At 57.1% G+C, this 22972-nt stretch overlaps 1 protein-coding gene and 1 long non-coding RNA gene across 2 annotated transcripts; one reads left to right on the forward strand and one right to left on the reverse strand.

Annotated features, from left to right (window-relative positions):
• Nucleotides 1–10: 10 nt before the first annotated feature.
• On the reverse strand, nucleotides 11–21377 carry PPP5C (protein phosphatase 5 catalytic subunit). The gene is made up of 13 exons (XM_082711408.1): nucleotides 21152–21377; nucleotides 15325–15566; nucleotides 8368–8515; nucleotides 7492–7613; nucleotides 5319–5384; nucleotides 4918–5016; nucleotides 4035–4140; nucleotides 3149–3291; nucleotides 2911–2998; nucleotides 2066–2106; nucleotides 1798–1976; nucleotides 712–793; nucleotides 11–528 (listed from the first exon to the last, which is right to left on the reverse strand). The coding sequence occupies exons 1-13, from the start codon at nucleotides 21270–21272 to the stop codon at nucleotides 466–468; spliced, it is 1500 nt and encodes a 499-aa protein (XP_082567534.1). The 5' UTR covers nucleotides 21273–21377; the 3' UTR covers nucleotides 11–465.
• On the forward strand, nucleotides 8897–11318 carry LOC309853443. The gene is made up of 2 exons (XR_014305681.1): nucleotides 8897–9469; nucleotides 11077–11318. It is a non-coding gene; the product is annotated as an uncharacterized lncRNA (long non-coding RNA).
• Nucleotides 21378–22972: the final 1595 nt, after the last annotated feature.

Raw genomic sequence — 22972 nt, forward strand, 5'->3', positions numbered from 1 at the left:
TGACACCAGCTGACTTACAATAATGACTTTATTTTAACATATTTAATTACAGACATAAAATAGCTGGGGGAGGGGGTGAGCCCCAGCCTCGCCCCGTCTCGGGGCCGCCAGGAGAGGGGGATGCAGGCGAGGCCTCCCTGATGACCCTCCTTCCGGGGGGTCTTCCTGTGGCGGGGCCCTATTGCTTCAGGGGGAGGGGCCATGCAAACGAGGGAGGCGGGGAAGCATCGGGCCCCGCCCACCCCAAGGCTGAGGCCTCCCTCCACAATGCCTGGATGTGCCCCAACCCCAGCCTCTCCACCTCCTTCCTCTTTCTCTGGGGAGCGGACCTTCTGGTCAGCTCCCCACCCCCTCTGCAAACCTAAAGGGGAATAAATACAAACTTTACAAAGTAAAAGGGGGTCCAACGTTGCCCTGGGCCGGGCCTGGGGTCACACGGGGAGCAGGCCCTGGGTTGCGCGGGCCTCACATCATCCCTAACTGCAGCAGCGTGCTGGCGTAGGCCATGGGCTTGACATCGGGGTGAGGCTGGGGACAAGAACACACGGGGCCAGGGAGATAGAAATGGGGCATCTTCAGAGCACCAGATGCACACAACAGCCCTCCCGGCAAATGCTGCTAGGCACTGAGCTCTGCCCCTGCCTAGACCGCTCAGCCGCGTCCTCCCCAGGTCCAGGCCAGGGAAGGCAGGGGACTGCGCAGGTGACTCACCACTGCTGTGAACTGGTGGAACTGGGGCCGCAGGTCGGAACCCCGGAGGTGGATGTAGGAGGCTTTATTCCCCATCTGGTCACTGTGCGAACAGAGGCAGAGGGGCCAGTCAGGAGTGTGGCAGGGCCCATGGGGACCAGGGCTGGGGAGGTGGTGGGGAAGATACCCAAGGAGGCTGGATGGCAGAAAGTCTCAGAGAAGAGGGGGAGACAGATGGACAGAACCCATGGGAGATACTGATAAAAAGAGAGGGACAGAGAGGCTTAAGGCTGGGAGAGGGAGAGAGTCATGGATGCAGAAGGACAGGGAGACACAAGTGACAAGCCAACCGGAAAGGCAGGAATCCAGGAGAAAGGATTCCCCACCCCCACCCCCCACTCTGCCCCCTGGGGAGGCTTGGGTAGGAGGAGGGGGGGGATGTGGGGAAGGAGGTGAAGGTGGGGCACGGGGCAGTAGAGGGCCCTCCTGACCCCACAGGCAGGGGGACACGCGGCCCCATGGAGGCAGAGCTCTTGCCAGAACCTGAACTCTGCCCTGAAACACAAGGGACAGAGGAATGTGGTGCCCGGCATCCGGGGGATATGGGCGGCCTGGTTCAGAGCACAGGCAACTGCAAGACGAGGGGCCTGGTTTCTTCACCCAAAACCTGGCAAGAGGCAGGGAAGGAGGGACGGGGAATGGGAACACAAGGAGACTGAGTGTGGTCCTACTTGGAAGGCATCAGACTGGAAAGACATTTATGAGAGACATGAGGAAAGGGCACTGGATTCAGGGGACTTCTCCTGACACCTGAAAGTAGGACAGTGGTCTTCTGCTTGCGCAGAGAAGAGTTCTTTCTTCCTGAAGCATACGGGGGTATCAGTGCATGGAAAAGGGGATGCCTGGGGTTTGCTTTAGAAGAGCCCGGGTAGTTGGGAACTGGGGAATCTGGGTGATGACCACATGGGCATTGTACGACTTTACCTCCGCCTGACTGTCTTTGACATTTTCTGATCATAAAATTAAAAAACAAAAACAAAACCCCCCAGCACAAAAAGCAGTAGGTAGGGAAGAGAAGCCCAGACCCGTGGGGGAGGTGGGACCCACCAGTAGTTGGGGGCGGAGAAGACGGTGACACAGCGGCCACCGTGTGCCACCTCGTAGCCCTCAGCCTTGACTTCATGACTGCGGATGATGTAGTCCAGGTGGTTCTCCTCCAAGAAGGCCTTGGTGACATCAGGGCCAAACTGGCAGCTCACGCCCCGCTTGCTGACTGAGCGTCCGTTCTGGGGAGACAGGGAGCTCAGGGTGCTCACCGTCCCACCCTCTCTGCCCACAGCCCGCACCTGCCGGCCACAGCCCTGGGCACACTGACCTGCGGCTGTGGGTCTGACCAGAGCAGGTCGCACATGGGACCTGGGGGGGAGGAGAGGGGACATCAGGGACTGGCCCACCCCACAGCAGTTGGGGTGGGGGCTAGGCAGGGCATTCCTGAGCAGGGGCTCGTGAAGTGGGCTTGGGAGCCCCGTGATCTCCCCTCCAGACCCGTTCAATGTGTTCTGGCCCCGCAATGGGAGAACTTCTAACAGAGCAGTTTAGATCACACCCCTCTGCTGCTCAGAGCCTGCTGTGGCTCCCATCGCCCTAGGAACAAAAACAAAGCCCATGCTCTTTACCCAGGCCTGTGAGGCTCTGTAGGGTCTGGCCCATCTACCCCTTTAAAAAGCACATCCCTGCTCAACCTAAAACCACTGGCCACCAACTGTTCCTCCCAGCTGTGGAGCTCACCCCTGACGTGGGAAGCCCTGTGCTTGCCTGGGACGTTCTTCTGTGTGGCGGGTGCCTCCATCCCCATCAGTTCCCATGTGGTGTCCCCCGAGAGGGCATCTACCCACCCTCTCCGGGCCCCATGCCACGCCTCCCACTGCTGGGTGTGTGTGTGCGCCCGTGTGAGTCCTCTCCATCTGTGCTCATGGCTACAACAGGTATGTCATTCTCTGGGCTCAGCAGCCGAACTCACAAGGAAGCGATGGATGCGTGCTCCCTGTGGTGAACACGAGGCTCCCTTGCCAGCACAGCCCCGTGAGAGAGGACACGGAGGCTCGGCCTTGCCGTTCTTACCAAGGGCCAGAAGGCCCACCGGGGCAGAGCCACCCCTCTCCGCCGGAAATGCTGCAGCTCTGGGAGGGAAGGAGGTGCCACCTGGCCCGCCCTGGTCACCTGAATCTGGGGGCTGCCGGTTCCGCTCGATTTTCCTGATATCGTCCAGGGTGACGCCATCCTCACTGAACAAGCCTCCATGCATGATCTGGGGTGCGGGGGGGGAGGGGACAGCTGTATGAGTGGAGACGTGGGCCACACCCCAACTCTCCAACGTGCTTCCTCAGCACGTGGCCACATGCAGCCCCCAGGGGTGCGGGAGGTGGAGGGGCCCGCAGGGTCCTGCTGCCGCCCTCACCAGCACTTTGCCGTTGATACACTGGGCCAGCGGAAGCCACTCGAACACCTCGCTGAAGAGTTCATACATCTGGGCTGTGTATTTGGCCTTCACCTCGCCCTCAAAGCCATAGATCTGGTTCATGTTGTCCGTCTCGTGGTTGCCTGGGCAGCAGCAGGATGAAGAGGGGCCTCAGCAGCCCTGCCTGGGTGCCCTCAGGGCCCATGTCCAGGGACCCCAAGCCCACAACAGTCACCATCAGCTGGTCGGCCCCCCAGAAACCCGAGGAGGCACAGATACTGTTCTCGGCCCCTTTTCTGGAGAGATAAACAGTCTGAGGGGCTCACACTGGGCGTCAGGCCACAAGGCATAGGCCTGATGCGGCCCCAAGTGACCATGGCTGTGTCCTTTGCCCCCGTGGGCCTTGAGCTCCCGTCTGGAGAAGCTGCGTGCCTTCCAGGGTAGAAGGACCAAAAAGGGCACAAGTCTTAAGGAAAAAAGGGGCCCACTATGGAACACGCAGTGTGGGCCGGCCCGTGCTGTGCCGCCAGCTCCCCACATGCAACCTCCTTCCTCTCTCCCAGGGCTCCTGGGGCTTGGAGGAGACGAGGCAGCCGCCAGACCCCCATGTAAGCCGCAGCCAGCCCTTTAGCACCTCCTACAGGGAAGCCCGCAGCAGGTGGTTACCCAACACCTACCAAGTACCGAGCGCTGCTGGGTCAATCCCTGAACCTGGCCACGAATCTGGCACTTGGGCCCCCAGGAGCCCCCAACCCAGCCCACTGCCTCGTTCCCTCCTGCCGCTCATGTCTCCATCTCTTCATGGACAAGGCCCCACACCCCCACCCTGGGGGCTCATCCTGTACAAGGCCGCACCAACCCCAGACCCAGCTGCCACCCAGCTTACCTCGAAGTAGGTGAAAGTGGTCTGGGTACAGGAGCTTAAAGCCAAACAGGGTGAGGATCACTTCTACGGAGAAGGAGCCGCGGTCCACAAAGTCACCATTAAATATCTGTCCTGCTAAGGGAAATATGGCAGGGCGGACACTGCCTCCCTCCTCAGCCTCCCCACATCCCAGGCTCCTGCCTGTTCCTTCCTAGAGTGGGGGTGTCAAAAGGGCCAGGGGTCTGCGCTGCTGTCTCTCCTGGCTGTTTGGCTCTGGCCCAGCAGCTGGGCCTCTCCGAGCCTCAGCAGGACAGTATTGAAGGTCCCCAATGCACCTGTTTCTCAGGAAAATGGACGGTGGAGGGGGATGTGGGGTGGTCAGCTTGCTCCGCTCCCCCTCCCAGTACAAGCCCTCAAGCCACAGGGGAAACAGAACACAGACCCTCCCACCCAGCACTGCACAGGCCTGGTGGCCCCACACCGTGGCCTTTATCAATCCATGGTCGTAACCTCAGCAAATACTTCTACAGCTCTGACTGCGGGCTCCTCAGCTCCTCGAGGCCTCTCGACACTCCTAGGAGGCAGACCCTACGATGCCCACTTTGCTAACGAGGCATCTGAGGCCCAAGAGAAGAGGTTGCTCCACATGTGCTGACAGCGGCTTCATCTGCAGACGAAGAGGGACAGGGGCCCAGAGAGAATGAGCCACCAGCCCAGGTTGCACAGCATGCGGGGGCGACCCTGGCCTATCTGGTACCAGCCAGCCACATCTCCCACATGCCCTCGCCTGAGCAACTGCTCTGGCTTCTCCCTTTGCAGGCCCAGGCCCTGCTTGCAGGCAGGGGTGCCTTTCTCAAAGCCCGCTGGAGGAACAGGGAGGGTGTGCTCTGCTGAGGAAGGATACATAGGGATTGGTCTCCGAGGGTAAACCATTGAGCTCAAAGATGTTGAGGAGGTCATAGAACTGGCCATGGGTGTCCCCGCACACCGTAATCTTCTCTGTCTGGAAGAAAAGAGGCCACCGGAGAGGGAGGGGCCCAGAGAGAGACGTGGGGAGGGGGCAGAGGTGAGGGGAGGGGCAAGAGGTCACAGCAGACCAAGAAGAAGCATGCAAAAGACACAGGCAGGGGACACAGAAATGAAGGGGGTGGGACAGAGACCAGGAGGCCCAGAGAAGCGGGGTGGGAGAGGGGAAGAAAAGGCAGATCAAGCCAGGTGGGTCTGTGAGTTTCTGAGCTCCACAGCCCCTCCCCAGCCGGGGAGCTCCCACCTCCGGCCGTCCACACACTGCCCCACGGCGCGCACCTCTTTGAGCGTCGTCTCCACAAGCGTGCTCAGCTTAGAGAGGGCCTCTTTGACCTGTACCAGGATCTGGAAGGCAGGGTGGGCTGTGAGCCCAGCTGGAGGGAGGACCTGTCGCCCATCCCAGGCCCCGGCGAGCCTGGGCTGACCAGCAGACACTGCTGTAGGGAGGGTGAGGGAGAGGCTGGGAGGGGAGATGGCTGGGCAGTGGAGGCCGGCTGAGCGAGTGCTGGCGGGAGCCACAGGCAGCCCCCGAGCTGTGACCCCAGCAGCCTCTGTGGCAACGTCAGGATTATGTCACGTGAAAACCGAGATTCTGGGTTCCCCTTAAAATAATTAGCGTCATGAAGAAACAAGGGAGAATCCAGATGTGAAACATTTTCTAACCAAACTGGCCCAGACATGTGTACATGTGTCATGAAAGAGTCTCCCCAAAAGGGCACGAGACTGTTCTAGATGAAGGAAGATAAAAATGCAACATCTGCTCTTTCAGTGGAGTCTGGATTTAAAAAACAAAACAAAACAAAACAAAAACACCATAAAAACCAAAACCACAAAATAGCTTAAAAGGACATTTTGGGGAGAATTGGGGGGGGCGGGTATTAAAGTATTTTAAAGTATGTCTAGAAATGTAGATAATACTAGTTTTTGCTAAGAGAAGATCTAAGATGACCTTGGCGTTGCTATGTATATTTGACAATGTTTCCAGATCTTGTGGACAGCCTGTGGACTGTCTGCACTAGGCATTATTTACTAACTTCTGAGGGGGGACACCTGACCTGTGGTCACACAGGAGAATGTCCTGCTTTTAGGAGATACAGTTATGATGCAATACCTTTCTGGTTCAGGAAAAGAAACGAGAAGAGAAAGCCTGCTGTGTGCATGCGCGCGCACACGTGTGTAGAAAACGAAGGTAAATGTGTCAAAGTGTTAACATCCAGGTGAAGGAGGCATGGATATTAGCTGTACTGTTCTTTCCATGTTTCTGTAGGTTTGAGAATTTTCAAAATAAAAGCTAGGGAAGAAAATACCCCAAACTATCAAAAAAAAAAAAAAAAAAAAAAAAAAAGCAGAATATGTCCACCTCTGGTCAGAATGAGGAGGTTACAAGACTGTCACTCTTGTCCCAATGACAACAAACCCAAACCCATAAAACCCAATTTCATGAAAACCATCTGAGAGCCGAGGGTGCTCACAAAGAAACCTAAATCCATCAGCTGTGGAGGCAACAGGCCCTTCCGTGGGGCTTCCCAGGCGCAAGGCATGAGGCAGGAGGCCATGGGGCTCCTCAAGGCCCAGAGCGAGGGCGGCCGGCAGGGCGCTCAGGCCGTGTGCGGGCTGGTGACAGCCGAGAGCCCCGAGCAGCCCCCGCCACCCAGTGCCTTTGCTCTCACCTGTCAACCCATTGCCGCTGCCATCACACAAAGGGAGGCATGAGGCAGCACGGTGTGCGTGTAAGGGGGGAGCCTCCCCAGGCACAGGAGTGAGGCCTACACTGGACAGCATAGAACTCGCAGCCCAAAAATCTGGCCGTGGGGCTGAAAATCAGAGAGCGCTCCCAAAGTTCCAGAAGCTGGAGACTTTGTAGCATAAAGACAACCCTGGGATCCTGCCAGGGCTGACGGGAGGGTCTGGATTCCAGTCTGAAAATACCATGAGCCAGGGCTGAACTCCAGCAAGAGCCGCACAACTGTGGACCAGATGGATGGGGCCCCTCACGCCAGTGGCCTGACAGAAGACAGGGCCGCCATCTCCTGCGCACAATGCTTACTTAGCTCAGTCTCTACTGTTCTTCTACCCCAAATGTCTAGCAGATGAAAAAAACGATGAACCACACGAAGAACAGGCAACAGAAGCAGACCCAGAGATGACCCAGATGGTGGAATTACCAGAGACTTTAAAATAACTATGATAAATGTGTAAAAGATCTAGTGGAAAAGACAACATGCATGAACATATGGGGCAGGGAGATGAAAACTATTAATAAAAATAACTAGATGGAAATGCCAGAAACGAAAACGCAGCATCAGAAATAAAGGCTTCCTTTGCGCCGTGCTCAGCACACTTCCCACTCGGCAGTGCTGGCCGCCGGGGCCCCTCTTCCCCTCGACCCGCCCTTTGTGGCAGATGCTATTGGAGGGTCCCAAGTGTGTGCAGCACCTGGCGGGGGCGTTACCTGGTAGGCGCATTTCCGGTGCAGTTTCTTCTGGTCCTTGTACCACTGCATGAGCTCCTTCATGAAGGTGATTGTCACTTTGCCATCCTCAAGCTTGGGCCCGCTGTACTCGTCCTCAATGGCTGGTGTGTGAGCGGGGGCGGGAGTCAGTGGCCAGTCACCACGGGGTGGGGGTGGGGTGGGGGTGGTGCGGCACAGGGTTGGCTCCCGGGCACAGGGCGAGAGGAAGATGGATGGAGAAGGTCCTGCTTCCCAGCCAGGTCCTTTCCCTGCCCGCTCCTTCTGTTCGGACGACTCTGCTGACCTCTCTGTCCAGTGGTTCCCCCTTTTCCAGCACCTTCTCTCCTCACTGCCTACTTGGTTTTATAGCACTTAACATGGTTAATTCATTTGCTGACTTGTTAATCATTGCTCTCCCTACCAGGCATCAGCTCAAGGAGGGCAGAGAGACTATTTTATTCACAGCTGTATCCCCAGTGCCTGGGGTGCTCAGTAATTCACTGTGGAATGAATGACTGACTCCTCAGAGGGCCTGGAGGACCTAGACAAATCCCACAGGGAGACCCGTGAGGGGTGGGCTGGGCGGTACAGATGCAGATAGGGAGCTAGGTCCCGGTGGGGGGTGGGAAGGACTCACCCACCTCGCCTGAACTGGGGGACGCAAGCCCCAGTGCAGGATTGTAGAGTTCCCAGGAACGCAGGCAGAAGAGCAACAGACCGCGGCCCTGGTACTGGGCCAGGAAATAGCCCCACCCCCCCGCCCCCCACTCCCCAGTGTGCGCTGCATGGGAATGGAGAGCGGAGGATGGAGAGTGCCTGTGCAGGGGTGTGGAATGCTCGGTGCTGGGTGTGGCAGGGCCCCCAGGCTTGACTCACTCATGCTCTCAATGTCCAGTGAGTCGACCACGGAGCGCTTGTGCTCATCGCCGGCGATGGCCCGCTCGAAGGCTTTCTGCTTCACGATCTTGTTGCACTCCTGGTACTTCATTTTGGCATCCTTGTCATGGGGCTTCACCTTCACCACCTGGGCAGGTAGGTGGGCAGAGGGAGGGAGGGAGAAAAGAGGCATCAGCGCCCAGGCACAGCTGGCCTGGGGCAGAGGAGTGGGCAAAAAAGGGGGCGCCGCGGCTGTGCTCGGCCGGTCTGGCCCTGGGTGCCATGAACCTGGACCCAGACCCCGGCCTCCATGCGCCAGTGGTGCGACCCCACCCTTTGTCACCTCCAGACGACAGTCTGTGCGTCCCAAAACTGGGCCAGGAGAGCTACCCACCCAGGGCAGTCCCAAGGTTTGGGACACACTGTTAACCCAAGCAGGTGGGATTTCTTACAAAAATCTTAGCTCTGTCATTAAAATAAGTCTCCCAGCTTCGGAGCACATGCTCAGCTTGGAGTTCCTCCGGGGGACCCCAGCAGGCTGAGACTTGCTTTACCGACAGGACAGTCCACACCAGCACCAAGTGGGATGAACAGGAAAGGGTGGGCTGGGCCCACAGGCACAAGGAACAGACTCAACAGAACCAATGACCTGCCGGATAATCCGACCCCCGGGGCCTCCATTTTCTCATCTATAAAAGGGCAGCAGGGGGCACACATGACAGACTCCACCTGGCAGGGCCGTGGGGAAGCACAAGTCAGCAGGCTGCAGCCAGCACCGCGTGGTGTCCCCTCCGTCTCCGGCTCTGAAGGGCAGCGAGACTGTGGGCAGAGGCTGGCCGCCTGGGTTCAAGCCCCAGAGCCACCACCCCTCAGCCGAGCAACCGCGGAGCGGCGGGTCAGCCTCTCCGTGGGAGGAAGCGGTAACTGTCTCCGCTTCAGAGGCCAGCCGGGTCACAGGAGCAGACTTGCACAAAGCGTGCGCTGTGGTGCCGGCAAGAGTAAAGTCCACACCAGCCGCGGATGCACCTCATGGCCCCTTCCACGGGCCACTGCGCTTGAAATGGGGTCACTCGCAAACAGGCACCAGGCCCGTGACGTGGAGGTACAGTAAGTTCTCAGTAAAAGGAGCACCCCCCACCCCCCTTTCTATCCCACTTTCTGTAAACTCTGACCCTCCTGCTTGGAAACAGAGAGGGCTCTGCCACCTTCTTACTGTGTCACCTTAGGCAAGGACATCACCCCACCCCGTCCTGTTTCCTTATCTGTAACTGTACTTGCTATGAGTGGACCCTGCCTCACCTGCCCACCCCACGGGTCGCCCGAAGAGCAGCTCCCCCAGATCCTGTGCTGTGGGCCCAGAGAGAGCCCTCAAGTGCGGGGATGCCACTACCCCTGGGAAAGGCTGGCGGGGAGGGGGCGGTCAGAAGCCTGTGCAGAGGCACCTCCTTACCCCCGCGGATCACGGGGGCTCATCCACCCTGGGGACGGGTGCACAGACCCAGCAGATGGCAGGAAGCCGGGTCGTGGCAGGCGATGGCTTCCTCCTTGTCTGGGCAGGCTCGGGCTCGGGCAGCCTGCCAGGCGGCTCCACCTGGGGTGTGGGTGCGGTGTGAGGCTCCGGAGGGAGGCGGCCCCAGACATCCCCTGGAGTCCTTCCCGACAGGGAGAGGGTACGAGTCCACACCCTGGGATCAAGTCCAAACCGCCACTCAGCTTGGCCCACATGGGCCTGCCCACCCTCCTGCTTTCTGTTTGCCCAGCACAACCCGGCCAGACCAAACCCATAAGTCCAATGTGCCAGCTCCCGTCACCTTGCACTCGCCGCCCCCAGCCCAGGACACCTCCCCTCCTCCAACTCCCTCCTAGCTCCTCCTCCCCCAGCTGTCCTCCAGGAGCACCCCCCCGGGCTGGACATGGGTGTCTCCCCACTGGAAGATGGCCCCCCAGGGACTGAGTATGTCCCGGTGGATGGATGAACCACTGAGAGTTTCCTCTGGCTGGTCCCCGTTCTCAGAGAGCTCCCAGGGTGGGCAGAGGATGGGGACGAACACTAACAAGGCAGGGAAAAGAAAGCAGTGGCAGTAACGGTACACGGCTAAATCTTCAGAGCCCTTACTCCTTTGTGCCGGACGTCATCGTACGCACTGAAGTTGCTCATTTAATCCTCCAAGCAGCTCTGCTAGGTGTTACCACAACCCCCCCCCCTTGATGGATAAGGAAACTGAGGCCCAGAGACATGAGGTAGAGAAACTGAGGCCCCAGAAGCCAGGATTCTGTTCTCTGCCTGCACAGGATCCCGCCTTGCAGCACACATGCTGGGCCGCGCCTCTCCCAGCCTGTGGCCTCCTATCCCTGTCCCGAGCCCCCTCAGCTCCAAGGAAGAGGGCAGGATGCCAGCACCCCTGCGGAGGGCCTGTCACGGGGACTGGCAGCCAGCACGTGCTCATTGTGGGCCTGGCAGCGGCCGTGGCTGCCGCCACGACTTACTACCGGCCAGGCTGCGAAAGGGGAAGTGGCTCTGCCGGGCCCCCCTGCTCCAGAGGAAGGTCATTTGTGCCAGACTGGAGGGCCTGGGGAGTCAGAACTCAACACTGGACTTGTCTTTAGAAAGAGGGGTGTGGGTTGTATCATGGTGCGGATCCTGACCGTGGCGTCTGCGTGGTTACGGGGGAAGCTGGGAGCACGGTCTCACTTCACTTCTCACAACAGCAGGTGAAGCCACGATGCCCTCAAGAAGCTGTTTTGAGGGACGTCTGGGTGGCTCAGTTGGTTAGACGACTGCCTTCGGCTCAGGTCATGATCCTGGAGTCCCGGGATCGAGTCCTGCATCGGACTCCCAGCTCCATGGGGAGTCTGCTTCTCTCTCTGACCTTCTCCTCGTTCATGCTCTCTCTCTCACTATCTCTCTCTCAAGTAAATAAATAAAATCTTAAAAAAAAAAAAAAAAAAAAGAAGCTGTTTTGACAAGCACCACTCCGCTGGGGGCGCTCACACCCAAGAACCACAATGCTCCGGCTGATGGCACAGTGAGCTGGGCTCGCGATCCCTCCGTGATGCCCCCGGCAGGTCCGAGCGGCACCTCCTAATGACAGTATAGCACTGGGCAGTGGAAGCTCTGGTCACCGCAAGTGGAGGCATCAAGACCATTGACGGCCTCTCGTAAGTTCAGGTCAGAGCGGGCCACCAAAAGAGTTGTCAGAACATCACTACAAGTGTGACGGGATGTGGCCGGAGAGGGGCTGGGCTGGGCTGGGCACATTGATAGGAGGGACCTGTCAATTGATAGGACATTGACAGGCTGTGACAACGTCTCGGGCAGGCACTGCACAGTGACGGTCTCAAGCACGACACTGGGGTTGTCACCCTCCAGGGTAAGACCCTCTAGTGACTTAATTAAGTCACTAAGTTATACTCAACGTTCCCTTTACAATGCAACAGAAGAGAAGAGAGACCATTGGAGCAGAGCCGAGCCACGGAAGAGGCTGTGCCAAGACGCTCTGCCTGCTGCGTAGGGCTGGTGGTCACAAGCCTGACTTGGGTACCAGCATGTCACTTCCTGGCTGTGGGACCTTGAGGGAGCAAACCACACTCTGAGCCTCAGTTTCCTCATCTGTAAATCAGGGATAAGGACAGGCCCCACGGTGCAGGGTTGGTGTGAAGACTACCAGTTACTAGGGCAGGAGGGTCACCGTTGTACCCGGCCCACGGTGGGAGCCGTACGAGGCATGAGCTCTGGGCACTCCTGGCACTATGGGGCAGTCATCCCATGGGTGTCCGCGTGCTGTGAGGGCTTGCAAGGCTGGACGACGCTGGAAGAAGAAACCCAAATGCAAACCCTATTATACACCAAACCTCCAAGATCCAAGGTGGGGAGTGTAGAAGGAGTCCCCGGGACCAGCTTGAGCCCAGATGACCAGATGCATTCCCACCACAAACAGGAAAGAACACGGCAGGGGAAGAGTGGTCCTCTGAGAAGAGGACCCAAAAAAAGGGACAAGGGATCCTGGAGCAAAGGTCCCTCTGAAAGGATTTACTCAGAGGTGAGAGGGATGCGGGGAGCGGGGTTCAACATGGACCCATGGCAAAGGGAGGCCGGTTCCTGTGGAGGCCTCTGGAGGGGCAACAGCCCTTCCTGCCGGCCACGGGCTCTCCCCCAGACACCCCCAGGAGGAAAAGACCACGAATGCTAAGTGGGGGCAGGCCCCACTCAATGTACAAATCTCATTTATTCCTCACACGAACACTCAGGCAGGCCCTGGTGCTGTCCCCGCTTCTACAGATGAGGACACGAGGGCAGAGAGCCAAAGCACTCAGAGCTACCCAGCCCGTGGCTGGGTGTCCTGACTGTGCAGCCGGTGCCAGCTCCTACATCAGTGACCTTGAGGCTTTTGATTATGACTCAGGGTAAGGAAAGATAGGTTTTCTACCACACACCCATATACACATACGTGAGAAACATTTTTTCACAAATATGTACACACTTCCTCCAAAGGAACTGCTTTATTCTGCTCTATTCTATTTGAGGAACACAGAGGTGCTGGTCTCAAACCACTGGGCTGACCTCACGGCCCACTAAGAGTCACAAGATGGGACTCTGGGTTCCAGTTCCAACTCCACCAGAAGACCTTGGAGGAGGGGTGCCCCCCCAGACCTCTGCGTCCTACCTGCACAGTGGACCAAATCCACGCTCGTGAAGAGCTCACAACAGAGCAAGGCCACGGTGAGCGTGCAGATGAGGACAGAGGCCAAGAAAGGGAAGACCCTTCAACCAAAGGCAGAGCCTCAGTCCTGTGTTCACCCCAGGCCACATCTGGGCTCTGCCTCTGCGGAAACTGCAATCCAGATCCAAACGGGAGCCTAAAGCGCTAGCAAGTTGCAGGGCTCCTCCAGACGGCAGGAGGCCAGGAGGCAGACACTCTGGATGGGGACTGCCCGGCACTCACAGAGCCTGAGGAAATGTCAGAGTGGAGAAGCGGACCGCCCAAAGGCATGGGGAACAGCCACACGGGCAAGGATCCCAGCCTCATGTGGGGACTCCCCCACTGCTCCTGGCAAAGCCTCTATAGGGAAACAGGCTGTGACAACGTAAATGCTGAGTGTGGCCCCACCTCAGGTTGGTTCCCAAAAGGCTGTGGACCCCCACCACCAGCCTTCCATGGCATCCAAAAGGCCTGGGAAGAAGCTCAGATGTGATCTTGTCCACAAGACGGCTAGAACCAACCATCTCAGCCTCATGAAGTATGAGGTGTTAGGCGCCTGCCTGATCTGGAAGCAGAGCCATAAGGAGAAGGGGTCTGTACCCCCAGGAAAAGAGTTCCCTGCAACTCCAGGCACGGGGAAGACACGGCCACAGACCTGTGCTCAGGCTCGACAGTCCTCTGCCCTGCCTCATCTCCTCCAGGCCCCTCCCCACACACGGAGCCCTGAAAACCCCTGCCCCTGTCTCACCCTGAGGGCCCTCCTGGGTTACTTATTAATGGGCCTTCACCCCAGGGACCTCTACTCATACCACAGCCACCTAGGAGGTGGCTACTCCTAGTGCCCCTATTCTCTAGATGTGGACACTAGGGGACCACAGGGGGAGGTTAGGTAGGCTGGGGAGTGGCCTGGGATCTGAAGCTCCTTCCTAAGGACTCTATCCCATGGTTCCTTCCCCTGCCCTCCCAGAGGTCACCCTACTCTCACCCCTACTTTGCCCCCCTGTCTCTAAATTACCGCCTTTTCCATGCCTCTGCCCCCACCCGGACAAAGATGTCCCGGGGCCAAGGGCTTGGCTCAAGACTTCACTTGACCTGAAATCCACCCTCTGCGCCTGGCCAGCAGCCAGCCACACTCCCTCCAAGAGCAGACCAGGGCTCTCAGCCCCCTGGGCGCCCCTCCCCGCACAACAGAAGATCCTCAGCACCTGGTGGTGAATGAAACAAAAGGAGGGAGTATGGGGGCGACTGAGGGGGCAGAATAATAACGCAACACATTCTGACTGAGCCCCTGTTGGTGCCAAGCAATGACTCAATGAACAGAACAAGCAAAACCCCTCCTCTCAGGGTCTCCGAAGCAGGAGACACAGGTGCCAGGGGTTCAAACCCCGGCTTTGCCACTTGCCCACCACATGTTGGCAGACAGGTGACCTAACTCCCTGGGCCTCAGCCTCCCGATCTGCACAATGGGGTTAATCATCAGTCCCCCTCCCACAGGGCTGCCACAACAACTCATTCTGCCAGTCCGCAGAGGGCATGGGGCATCCCTGGTGCGAACACACGTGACTGACATCCCCAAGCCTATCGTGCCCATCAGGGCGAATCAGAGGGATGGGGGTGGCCGATGAGCAGGTGAACTAGTGACCTGCCGTGCTCTAGGTCCCCTCCCTCGTCTCCTCGTCACAACACACGCCCTGTCTGCTGCCCCCTACGGCATATGGCCCTCTCTGCCTTCTTCCAAGCACATATCCTCCCCCTGCCACGACTCTGTTTGCCTACTCTAAGTCACAGGTTTGGGTTTTGCCCCCTTCCAAATTAGAGCTCCTCCTCTGCAAGACAGGCTGCATGGATCTTGGTCACTAATAGCGACAAAAACCCCAACAGTGCAATATAGGGCACAGGCTATGGGCCAGGCACTGGTCTGAATGCTTAAAAAGCAGAAACTCATTTAGTCTTCATGCCAACCCTTAGAGGCAGGTCTCAGTGCTCCAACTGCTGTGGAGCAGGCGGCACAGAAAGGCCAGGTGACTCATCCAGTGTCATCAAGCAAGTGATGGCAGAGCTGGGATGTGAACCCACAAAGTGTGCTCCAGGCCAAGGGCCTCTCAGGCATTTATCTGTCAGGTGGGTGAGGGGCAGATGAATGCAGCCTCCCCTGCCAGCCACGCACCCAGAGGCCGTCCTTCCCCGGCCTGGCCCTAGACAGCATTCACTGGGCTTGGGTGCCGGCAGGCGGCCCCCTCCCCGAGGTCCGGCTCACCGTCTCGTAGTCCCGCAGGGCCGCCCGGAACTTGCCCAGCGCCATGTTGCTGGCCGCCCGGCGGTAGTAGCCCTTAATGTACTTCTTGTCGATCTCGATGGCCCGTGTGGCGTCAGCCAGCGCGTAGCCATAGCACTCAGTGCGCAGATAGGCCAGGCTGCGGTTGCCGTAGTAGATGGCATTGCTGGGGTTCAGCTCGATGGCCTGGCTGTAGAACTTGATGGCGTTCTCGTAGTCCTTGGCTGTGGAGATGGAGGAGGAGGCGTCATGAGGCAGGGCTGCTGCCACCCAGTAAGAACAGGCCCCAGGCTGGCTCTCCCTGTCTACTGCTGGGGACACTGAGGTCTACAGCTGAGCTCAGGAATGTCTACTCAGCTCATTCCCTCTTTCCCCTCCCAACTGTCCCACGCTTTTGTCTCCTCAGGTTTAAAATCCCAGGACTCGGGCGCCTGGGTGGCTCAGTGGGTTAAGCCGCTGCCTTCGGCTCAGGTCATGATCTCAGGGTCCTGGGATCGAGTCCCGCATCAGGCTCTCTGCTCAGCAGGGAGCCTGCTTCCTCCTCTCTCTCTCTCTCTCTGCCTGCCTCTCTGCCTACTTGTGATCTCTCTCTGTCAAATAAATAAATAAAATCTTTAAAAAAAATAAAAAAATAAAATCCCAGGACTCGAAGTCACTTCCACACACATGCCCAGCCATCACCCCTTAAGGCCCCAACCTGGGTGATACTTCTTCCAGAACCTTGGAGGGTCTTCCTCCAGTCCTATGGCCCAGGGGAGATTTATTCGAGTACCAGAGCTGAGATGTTGTGAATCAGCAAATGTGACTGCCCTGAGTCCCTTGGTTGTCTAGCCCCCCCAAAGCAAGTAAACAAGCCCAAAGAGGGAGCCCAGTAGGAGAACAGGAAGTGGGAAACGAGAAGGAATCTACTTGGGCCTCAAGGAGAGGGGGACACAAAAGAAGAGCAGAGACCCAAAAGAAGCAACAAACTGGACAAGATGAAAAGCATTCCCAACAGAAGGAACAGGAGGTGCAAAGGCCCTGAGATGGGGATGGAAGGGGCGTGCTGTCAGCACAAGCCTTGTGTTCCAGGACCAGTGAGAGGCTGCTGTGGCTGGAGTATAACTAGTGAGAGGATGGAAGGGATGGGATGAGGGCAGGGAGGTCGGCAAGACAAATCCCGAAGGCCACAGCCGCAGCAGGGTGTGGACACCGAGGTTCTAAGTGTAGAGCAGCAGGATGGGTCATCTGGCCACAGGGAGGTTCCTTTTATCTGAAATGAGTTATGGGTGTGCACTTTACATCCTGACCTACAGAATCCTCACATCTCTCCATGGCACAGGCCCCGTCTGACACTCACTTTATAGATGAGTCACAGAGGTCTTGTTCAAGGTCAAACACCTGTCTGTATCTGCAGAGCCAGGCCTGGACCTGTCCCATGTGCCCATTCAACAGGCAGGAGGCTAAGGCTCAGAGACTTGCCCGATTTGGGGGACTATGATGTGTACCCCCTCTGCCCCACCCTCCTGGGGCTCACAGTCCTGCAGGACACACACACACACACACACACACACACACACACACACCCCTCCGGACACCGATGACCCAGAGTGTTTAGCACAGAGACAGACTGGGAGATCTGGAGGATGAGAAAGAGTGAGGCAGGTGAAGAAAATGGAAGAGGGTTCCAGGCTCCCTGAATAGTTCTTCAATGAATAAAGGAAGGAAGGAAGGAAGGAAGGAAGGAAGGAAGGAAGGAAGGAAGGAAGACGGAAACAGACTGACAGCAGGAGAAGGAGAAGTCAGGTCCCGGGGAGATGTCCAGGAACAATATAACAATTCCTCCTGCAGCCTAATACCTGGCAATCTTTCAAATGGCTCGGATGTCCCCTCTTCTGGGAAGCCCTCCTTGATCCCCAGGCTGGCTCAGGCACTCCTTCCGGCTGCCCCAGCCTCTGGGCTCACCTATCCCAGCCCCGCTGGGTCCAAGTTTGTCACCATTCAGTGATGAATGTGTCTTCCTCAGGACTGGGAGCCCCGGAGGGCATGCCTAGGACTTCCCAGAAACGAGCAAGGGCAGAACCAGACAGCCCAAGTCTGACAGACCCTCCCTGGAATGCCAGTACCTTCGAGGACTACCTCCAGCCTCCTGGCTGCGTTCCAGAGGCCCTCTGGCCAGCTCTCTGGATGGCTGAGGTGTTATTCAAGAGGCCGTCTGGCCTAGGGTGGGGAGCCTGGTGTGTCCGAGCTTGACACCTGGCTCTGCGGATGCTGTCCACGAGGCCTCAGGCAAATAGCCTTTCCTCCCTGCATCTCCGCTGGCTCATCTGAAAATGCAGGAATCATGCTTGACCGTGCCCTGCCTCGCCAAGCTGGGAGGGCTAAATAAACTCTCATTCGGAATGTGGCCACAGCAGATAGTTGCAGAAGAAGAGAATACATGACTAACCCAGAAGAGGAGAACCAAGCAGAGGAAATGGGAGGGGACTGTACTTCCCGCAGCATCTACCCAATGACACTGACTCCGGGCCCTGTTCTACCTGCCTTACAAATCAGGTGCATCTAACCTGGAGAGAGTCCCCATTTTAGAGATGAGGACACAAAGGCACAGAGAGGTTAAGTCATTTGCCTGGGGTCACGCAGTACACAAGACAAAGAAACAAGATTTGGATCTAGGAAGCCTGAGGTCCTAACCACATCTGCAAAGTCTTAGGACGCAGAGGCCTCTTTGGGGGTTTGAGAAAACTCCTCCCATTTTACAGAAGGGGGGCGATGAGGCCCAGAGAGAGGGGACCAAGCTCTGAGCTCACAGAGGGGTTTGCAGCAGGGGGTGGGGGGGCGGTATCCTCTTCTCCCCGCAGGCTCCAGGTAAGGAGTCTGAACACAAGAGCCAAACACGTGGTGAGGAAGGGGGATATCCGGGCTCTGCTGCTCACGCTCTGACCTTGGGCTGGTGGTTTCACTTCTCTGAGCCTCAGCTTCCTCTATAAAACAAACAGCGCTGCTCCTACCTACCTCCCAGCTACCTCCCAGCGCCTCAGGAAAGATTAAGCAAAGTGGTGTACCTGGCCACCACAGGGGCTCAATTAAGGAGAGCTTAATTATTCTTTTTATTGTTATTCCCACAGCCCCTGAGGCTGGGGCTCTGTGCCTGTCACTGCCTGCCAGACAGTGAGGGGCCTGGACCAGGAGGAGCTTTCTCCTCTGTGCCAGCTCAATGCGAGCACCTCTGGCTGCCTGCCCAACCTCAGGGCTTCTGAGTGCCCAGGTCCTGGGGGGCAGGGGGCCCCTCCCCATGGCTGTTTCCCAGAATTCTTACCTCGACTAAGCATCAACCCTTGACTCATCATCCCATTGCAGGGACAGCCCCACCTTCCTCGCCATCCCCCAGATGGAGACCATGCCTTGTCCTGGACACTTCTGGGTCAAACCCCCAGTGCCAGGCAGTGGTCATGTTCTGTCAAGTCAGCCTCCCCAACATCTCAGATCTATTCATCCACTTCCATCCCTACAGCCCCGCCCTGCCCGGGTCTGGCCTTCACCCTGTTGGGCCCAGGTTCCTGCCCCAGCCTCCTCCCTGCTCTCCCAGCCTCCAGTCCTGCCCCTCTGTAGGGGTCCAGCTAAAGCACAAACCTGGCCCCATCCTTCCCTTTCTCAGAACTATCCATGGCTCCCTGGAGTCCCCAGCAGAAAGCTCAGGCTCCTCCCTCGCCTTTTACACTCCAGCCCCACTCACTTCCTCGGTGCCAGGCTCTGCTCACCTTTGCCAGGATAGGCCTTTGCCATCCCGTTCTTTCTGCCTGGCATTCCCTCCTCTCTCTCTCCAGCCCTCATTTCCTCTCTGAAACATTTCTTTAGTTGGTTTCTGTCTCTAGTCAGCAACGCCACCACCTCTCACCTGTCCACTACCCTGGTCTCCATCCTGGCTCGAGCTCTTACCATGCATCCCCACCACCCTGAGGATGACACCACTCCCTGACTGGGCCTCCAAGGCTCCACCATCAGCCTCATCCCTCACAGGCCCTGCCTCCTTGTTGCTGCAGCCTGACCAAAGGCACCACTGAAGGCTACTGAGGCTCTAGATTCCTCCCCTGCTTCCTTCTCCCCGGCTTTGGTCCTGTAAGTCCCCTGCCTCTCCTGCAGGATCAATTCTGGCTATTGGACCAAACTCTTGGACTCCTCCATCCTTTAAAAAAAAAAAAAAGAAGGCAGCAGCTCCCCCTCCCTGTTTCTCCACTCCCTTTTAGGCCCAAAATACTCAAAGTACTTTGTCAACATCTGCTGTCTCTACTTCCTCACTTCCTGTTCACTTTTGGGTGTCCTTCTAGCTGACTACCACTTTCATTGTTCCCCAGAAACTGCTCTTGTAAACTGTTCTTGTTAAGGCTACCGCCAACATTCGTGGAGCCAAACCCAATGGCCAACACTCAGTGCTCACCCTGGCAGAACCTGACCCAAAGCACAGCCCTCCCTTCTAGAAGCACACCCTTCTCTCATTTTTCCTGACATCTTTCCCAACTTCCCTTCCCCTTCACTGATTACCCCTCCGCAGCCTCTTCTTCTTTTCTTACCTTAGAATTTCTCAAGGTTCTGGCCCCTTCGCTCCCTATATAGCCTCATACATTCCCAGGTGTTCTATTTCATTCATAGGCTGACCATGCTCAAATTCCTCTCCTTGGAGCTCCAGACTGGCCCATCTATCTACTCAATGTCTTCTCTTGGAGTAAAACCCAAACTACCTTTGCAGTGACTCTTGGAACCCTACCTGATCTGGACCCTGTTCTGAACTTATCTTGTATCAGTCTCTCCGCTAACTTGCTCAAGTTTCAGCCATGCTGGTCTTTTCATTTCCTACCTCAGGGCCTTTGCATATGTGGCTGCACCCACCTGGAACGCTTGGTTGCGATTCTTCTCGATTTAAATGCCTTCTCAGTAAGGCCTTCCCTGACCCCGCTTTCTAAAGCAGCCTCCAGCCCTTGTTCTCTACTTCACACCCTGTGGGATTTTTTTCCCAAAGCATTCCTCACAACTTCTAAGTATTTTATCATTTCTTGTGTTTTTGCTCAATGTCTGATTCTCCTGCTCAATTACATCCGATAAAAGGGCAGGGCCATATCTGCTTCATTCGCTGCTATATCCCCAAAGTCTAGCACAGTTCTCAGCACAAAGCAGGTACTCAATGGACATGCTGAATTAGTGAATGAATGAGTGCCCCCACATTTTACTCTTTCCCAAGCTCTTATGTCATACTATTCTTGGGATTTCCCCACCTTTACTCCCAGGGCCTCCCACGCATCCCTTTTCCTCTTGCAACCCCAAATCTCCTGTCACCTTGCCCTCCCTCCTCATGATCTACTCCCCACCCCACCCCCAATTCCCTACTCTATTGGGACATTACCCCCCACGCTCCACTTGGTGCCACCCACCCCAGATCTCCCCACTTGGTAGCACCATCACTCCCCAGCCCCGTCACTACTTGGCAGCGCCCTCTTCAGGTCTCACCATAGCTAGCACCTCTCAAGGATCTCACATATGGAAAAGCCCTCGTTCCCGTCCCCCTCCCGCCCCACACTTGGTAGCGCCCTCCCCAGTCTCCCCACTTAGGAGCACCCGCTCCGAGTGCCACTTCTAGGCATCACTCCTTCTGTCAGAAGCCCCCTCTGTCGCCCCCTCGTAGCGCCATCCTGGGCCTCCCCACGCCAGGTCACTTGGTAGTGTCTGCCCCGCGCCCAGGCTGCCGCTCCGCGTTGCCATGGCTCCGCGCGGGCCGGGCACCCCTTGCCCTGGGCAGCTCTCCACCCTCCCTGGCCCCTCTCCGGGGCGGGCTCACCTTTGAAGTAGTCGTTAGCCTGCGTCTTGAGCTCCTCCGCCCGCTTCAGAGCGCCATCAGCCGGGGGCTCGTCTCGGGGGGGCTCAGCACACTCAGTCCGCTCGCCCTCCGCCATCGCCATGCCGCAAAGCGACCCCCACCCTGGCAACGGCCGCCAGCGGCACCCGGCCGAATCGTCGCGAAGGAGTGCCGAGTTGCTGCTGCCGCTGCTGCACAAGTGTCGTAAAGCGCGGGCCCTAAAGGCGCTCTTGGCGCGCCTGCGCAGGGTTCTCTCGCCATAGAGCGCGCGGAGGACAAGGTGACCAGAGGGCCCCCAGACAGCGCCCTTCCTAGAACGAGCCAATGGGGAGGGCGAGAGGGGGCGCGCGGGACGGGAGGTGAGGGGGTGGGGATGAGGTTCTGGCCTGGTCCCCCGCTCTCAAAGTTACAGTACTCCAAGGCTGCAGAAGTTGAGGGGGTGGAGATGGGTTTCACGGTGGGGTGGAGAGGGGTTTCACGGTGGGGTTTCCCCGCGGTCTTCTCGGGTGAGTGGGTGGGTGTGGCTGCAGGGCAGCCCCGTGCCCAGCGCATAACTAGAGCCCCGACACTAGCCTTCGTGACAATTATTTGTGTGACCTTGAGCAATTAGGGGCAGTTACCCCCCTCTGAAAAATGAGTGGTTTCTCAAACCAAGTTCCATCCTTGAGGTGCTTCTGGCTGTTAACTGAAGTTGCCCTGGATCCGCTAGTCCTTGAGCAAGGCAGAGAAGTTTGTTACGCCGTCTCCTGTCTTCACCCTCATCCCCGGGTCCCCAGCCTGCCAGGGTGCCTCAGTGCCCTTAGAAATAACACTTGAACTATTTCTAATGACCTAGGAAACCCCGAATGGTATAGCCTCAGCCAACATGTCCAGATGCCCCACCCCCACCCCTACCTACCACCCACTGCCCACTGTACAGCCATGCAGGCTGTTCTTTCCAAACCCTCAGCTTCTACTCCTGTGGGACTGTAGCAGTAAATCCTTTAAGAACCTGCTGTGGCTCCCCTCACGGAAGCTCAAGCTATCCCACTCCCCAGTCTTGTCTGGGCAGCCTGATCCCACCACCTCCTGTCATAGCCAACAGTCAGCCTAGAAGGTAGATACCAATATCAGCTCCATTTCACCACTGAGGACACAGATTTGTAGAGGTCAACAAACTTGACCAAGGTCATACAGTGAGAGTGGCAGAGCCAGGATTTCACCTTGTCCCACCTGATTCTGTGCTCTTAAGTCGTACTCTACTTACTGTCTCTACACTCCATAGCCCACCTTGTGAGTTAGATTTTTGAGATTTTTAGGGGTGTGTATGTAATGGATTTGAATCCCAGATTTGAATCCAGCTCAGTCCTTCCCTGCTGTGTGACCTTGGGGAGAATCATCCTCTCTGAACCTCAGTTTCCTCCTCTCTAAAATAGGGACAATAACTGTGCCTATTATAGGTGATTAGAAGAAGGTTTGATAAGATCATAAGGATAAAGTGTTTGGCAGAGGGCCTGACACAGAGTAAGTACTTTTTAAATACCCAGAGTGCAACTGAGTGCCTGGAGCTTCAAGGGGGAGGGGCTCACTCTGCTGGGTGGGCAGGGAAGGTTTCCTGGAGGAGGGGATATCTGAACCAAGATCTAAAATATGAGTAAAGTATGAGGACCCAAGTGAGGAGGAGGAAGGGAGAAAGGCACTGAAGGCAAGGGAACAGTGTCAAGGCTTGAAAGTGTTTTCTTTTTTTGAAAAGATTCCTACATGATGGCGTGCATGGCTGAGCCCATACAGCATGTGGCTCTTGACCTTGGGGTCATGAGTTCA

The sequence above is a fragment of the Mustela nivalis genome (genome assembly GCF_964662115.1).
Source record: "Mustela nivalis genome assembly, chromosome: 18".
Taxonomy (NCBI): Eukaryota; Metazoa; Chordata; class Mammalia; order Carnivora; family Mustelidae; genus Mustela; species Mustela nivalis.

What these genes read in the sequence shown, in the direction of transcription:
- PPP5C (XM_082711408.1), bottom strand. Translation starts at nt 21,272, where the DNA reads ATGGCGATGGCGGAGGGCGAGCGGACTGAGTGTGCTGAGCCCCCCCGA. An exon ending in GTATCAACGGCAAAGTGCTG is followed by an intron (nt 2,999 to 3,148) that starts GTGAGGGCGGCA and finishes CCCGCACCCCAG; the next exon opens with ATCATGCATGGAGGCTTGTT. An exon ending in TTCTCCGCCCCCAACTACTG is followed by an intron (nt 794 to 1,797) that starts GTGGGTCCCACC and finishes CTGTTCGCACAG; the next exon opens with TGACCAGATGGGGAATAAAG.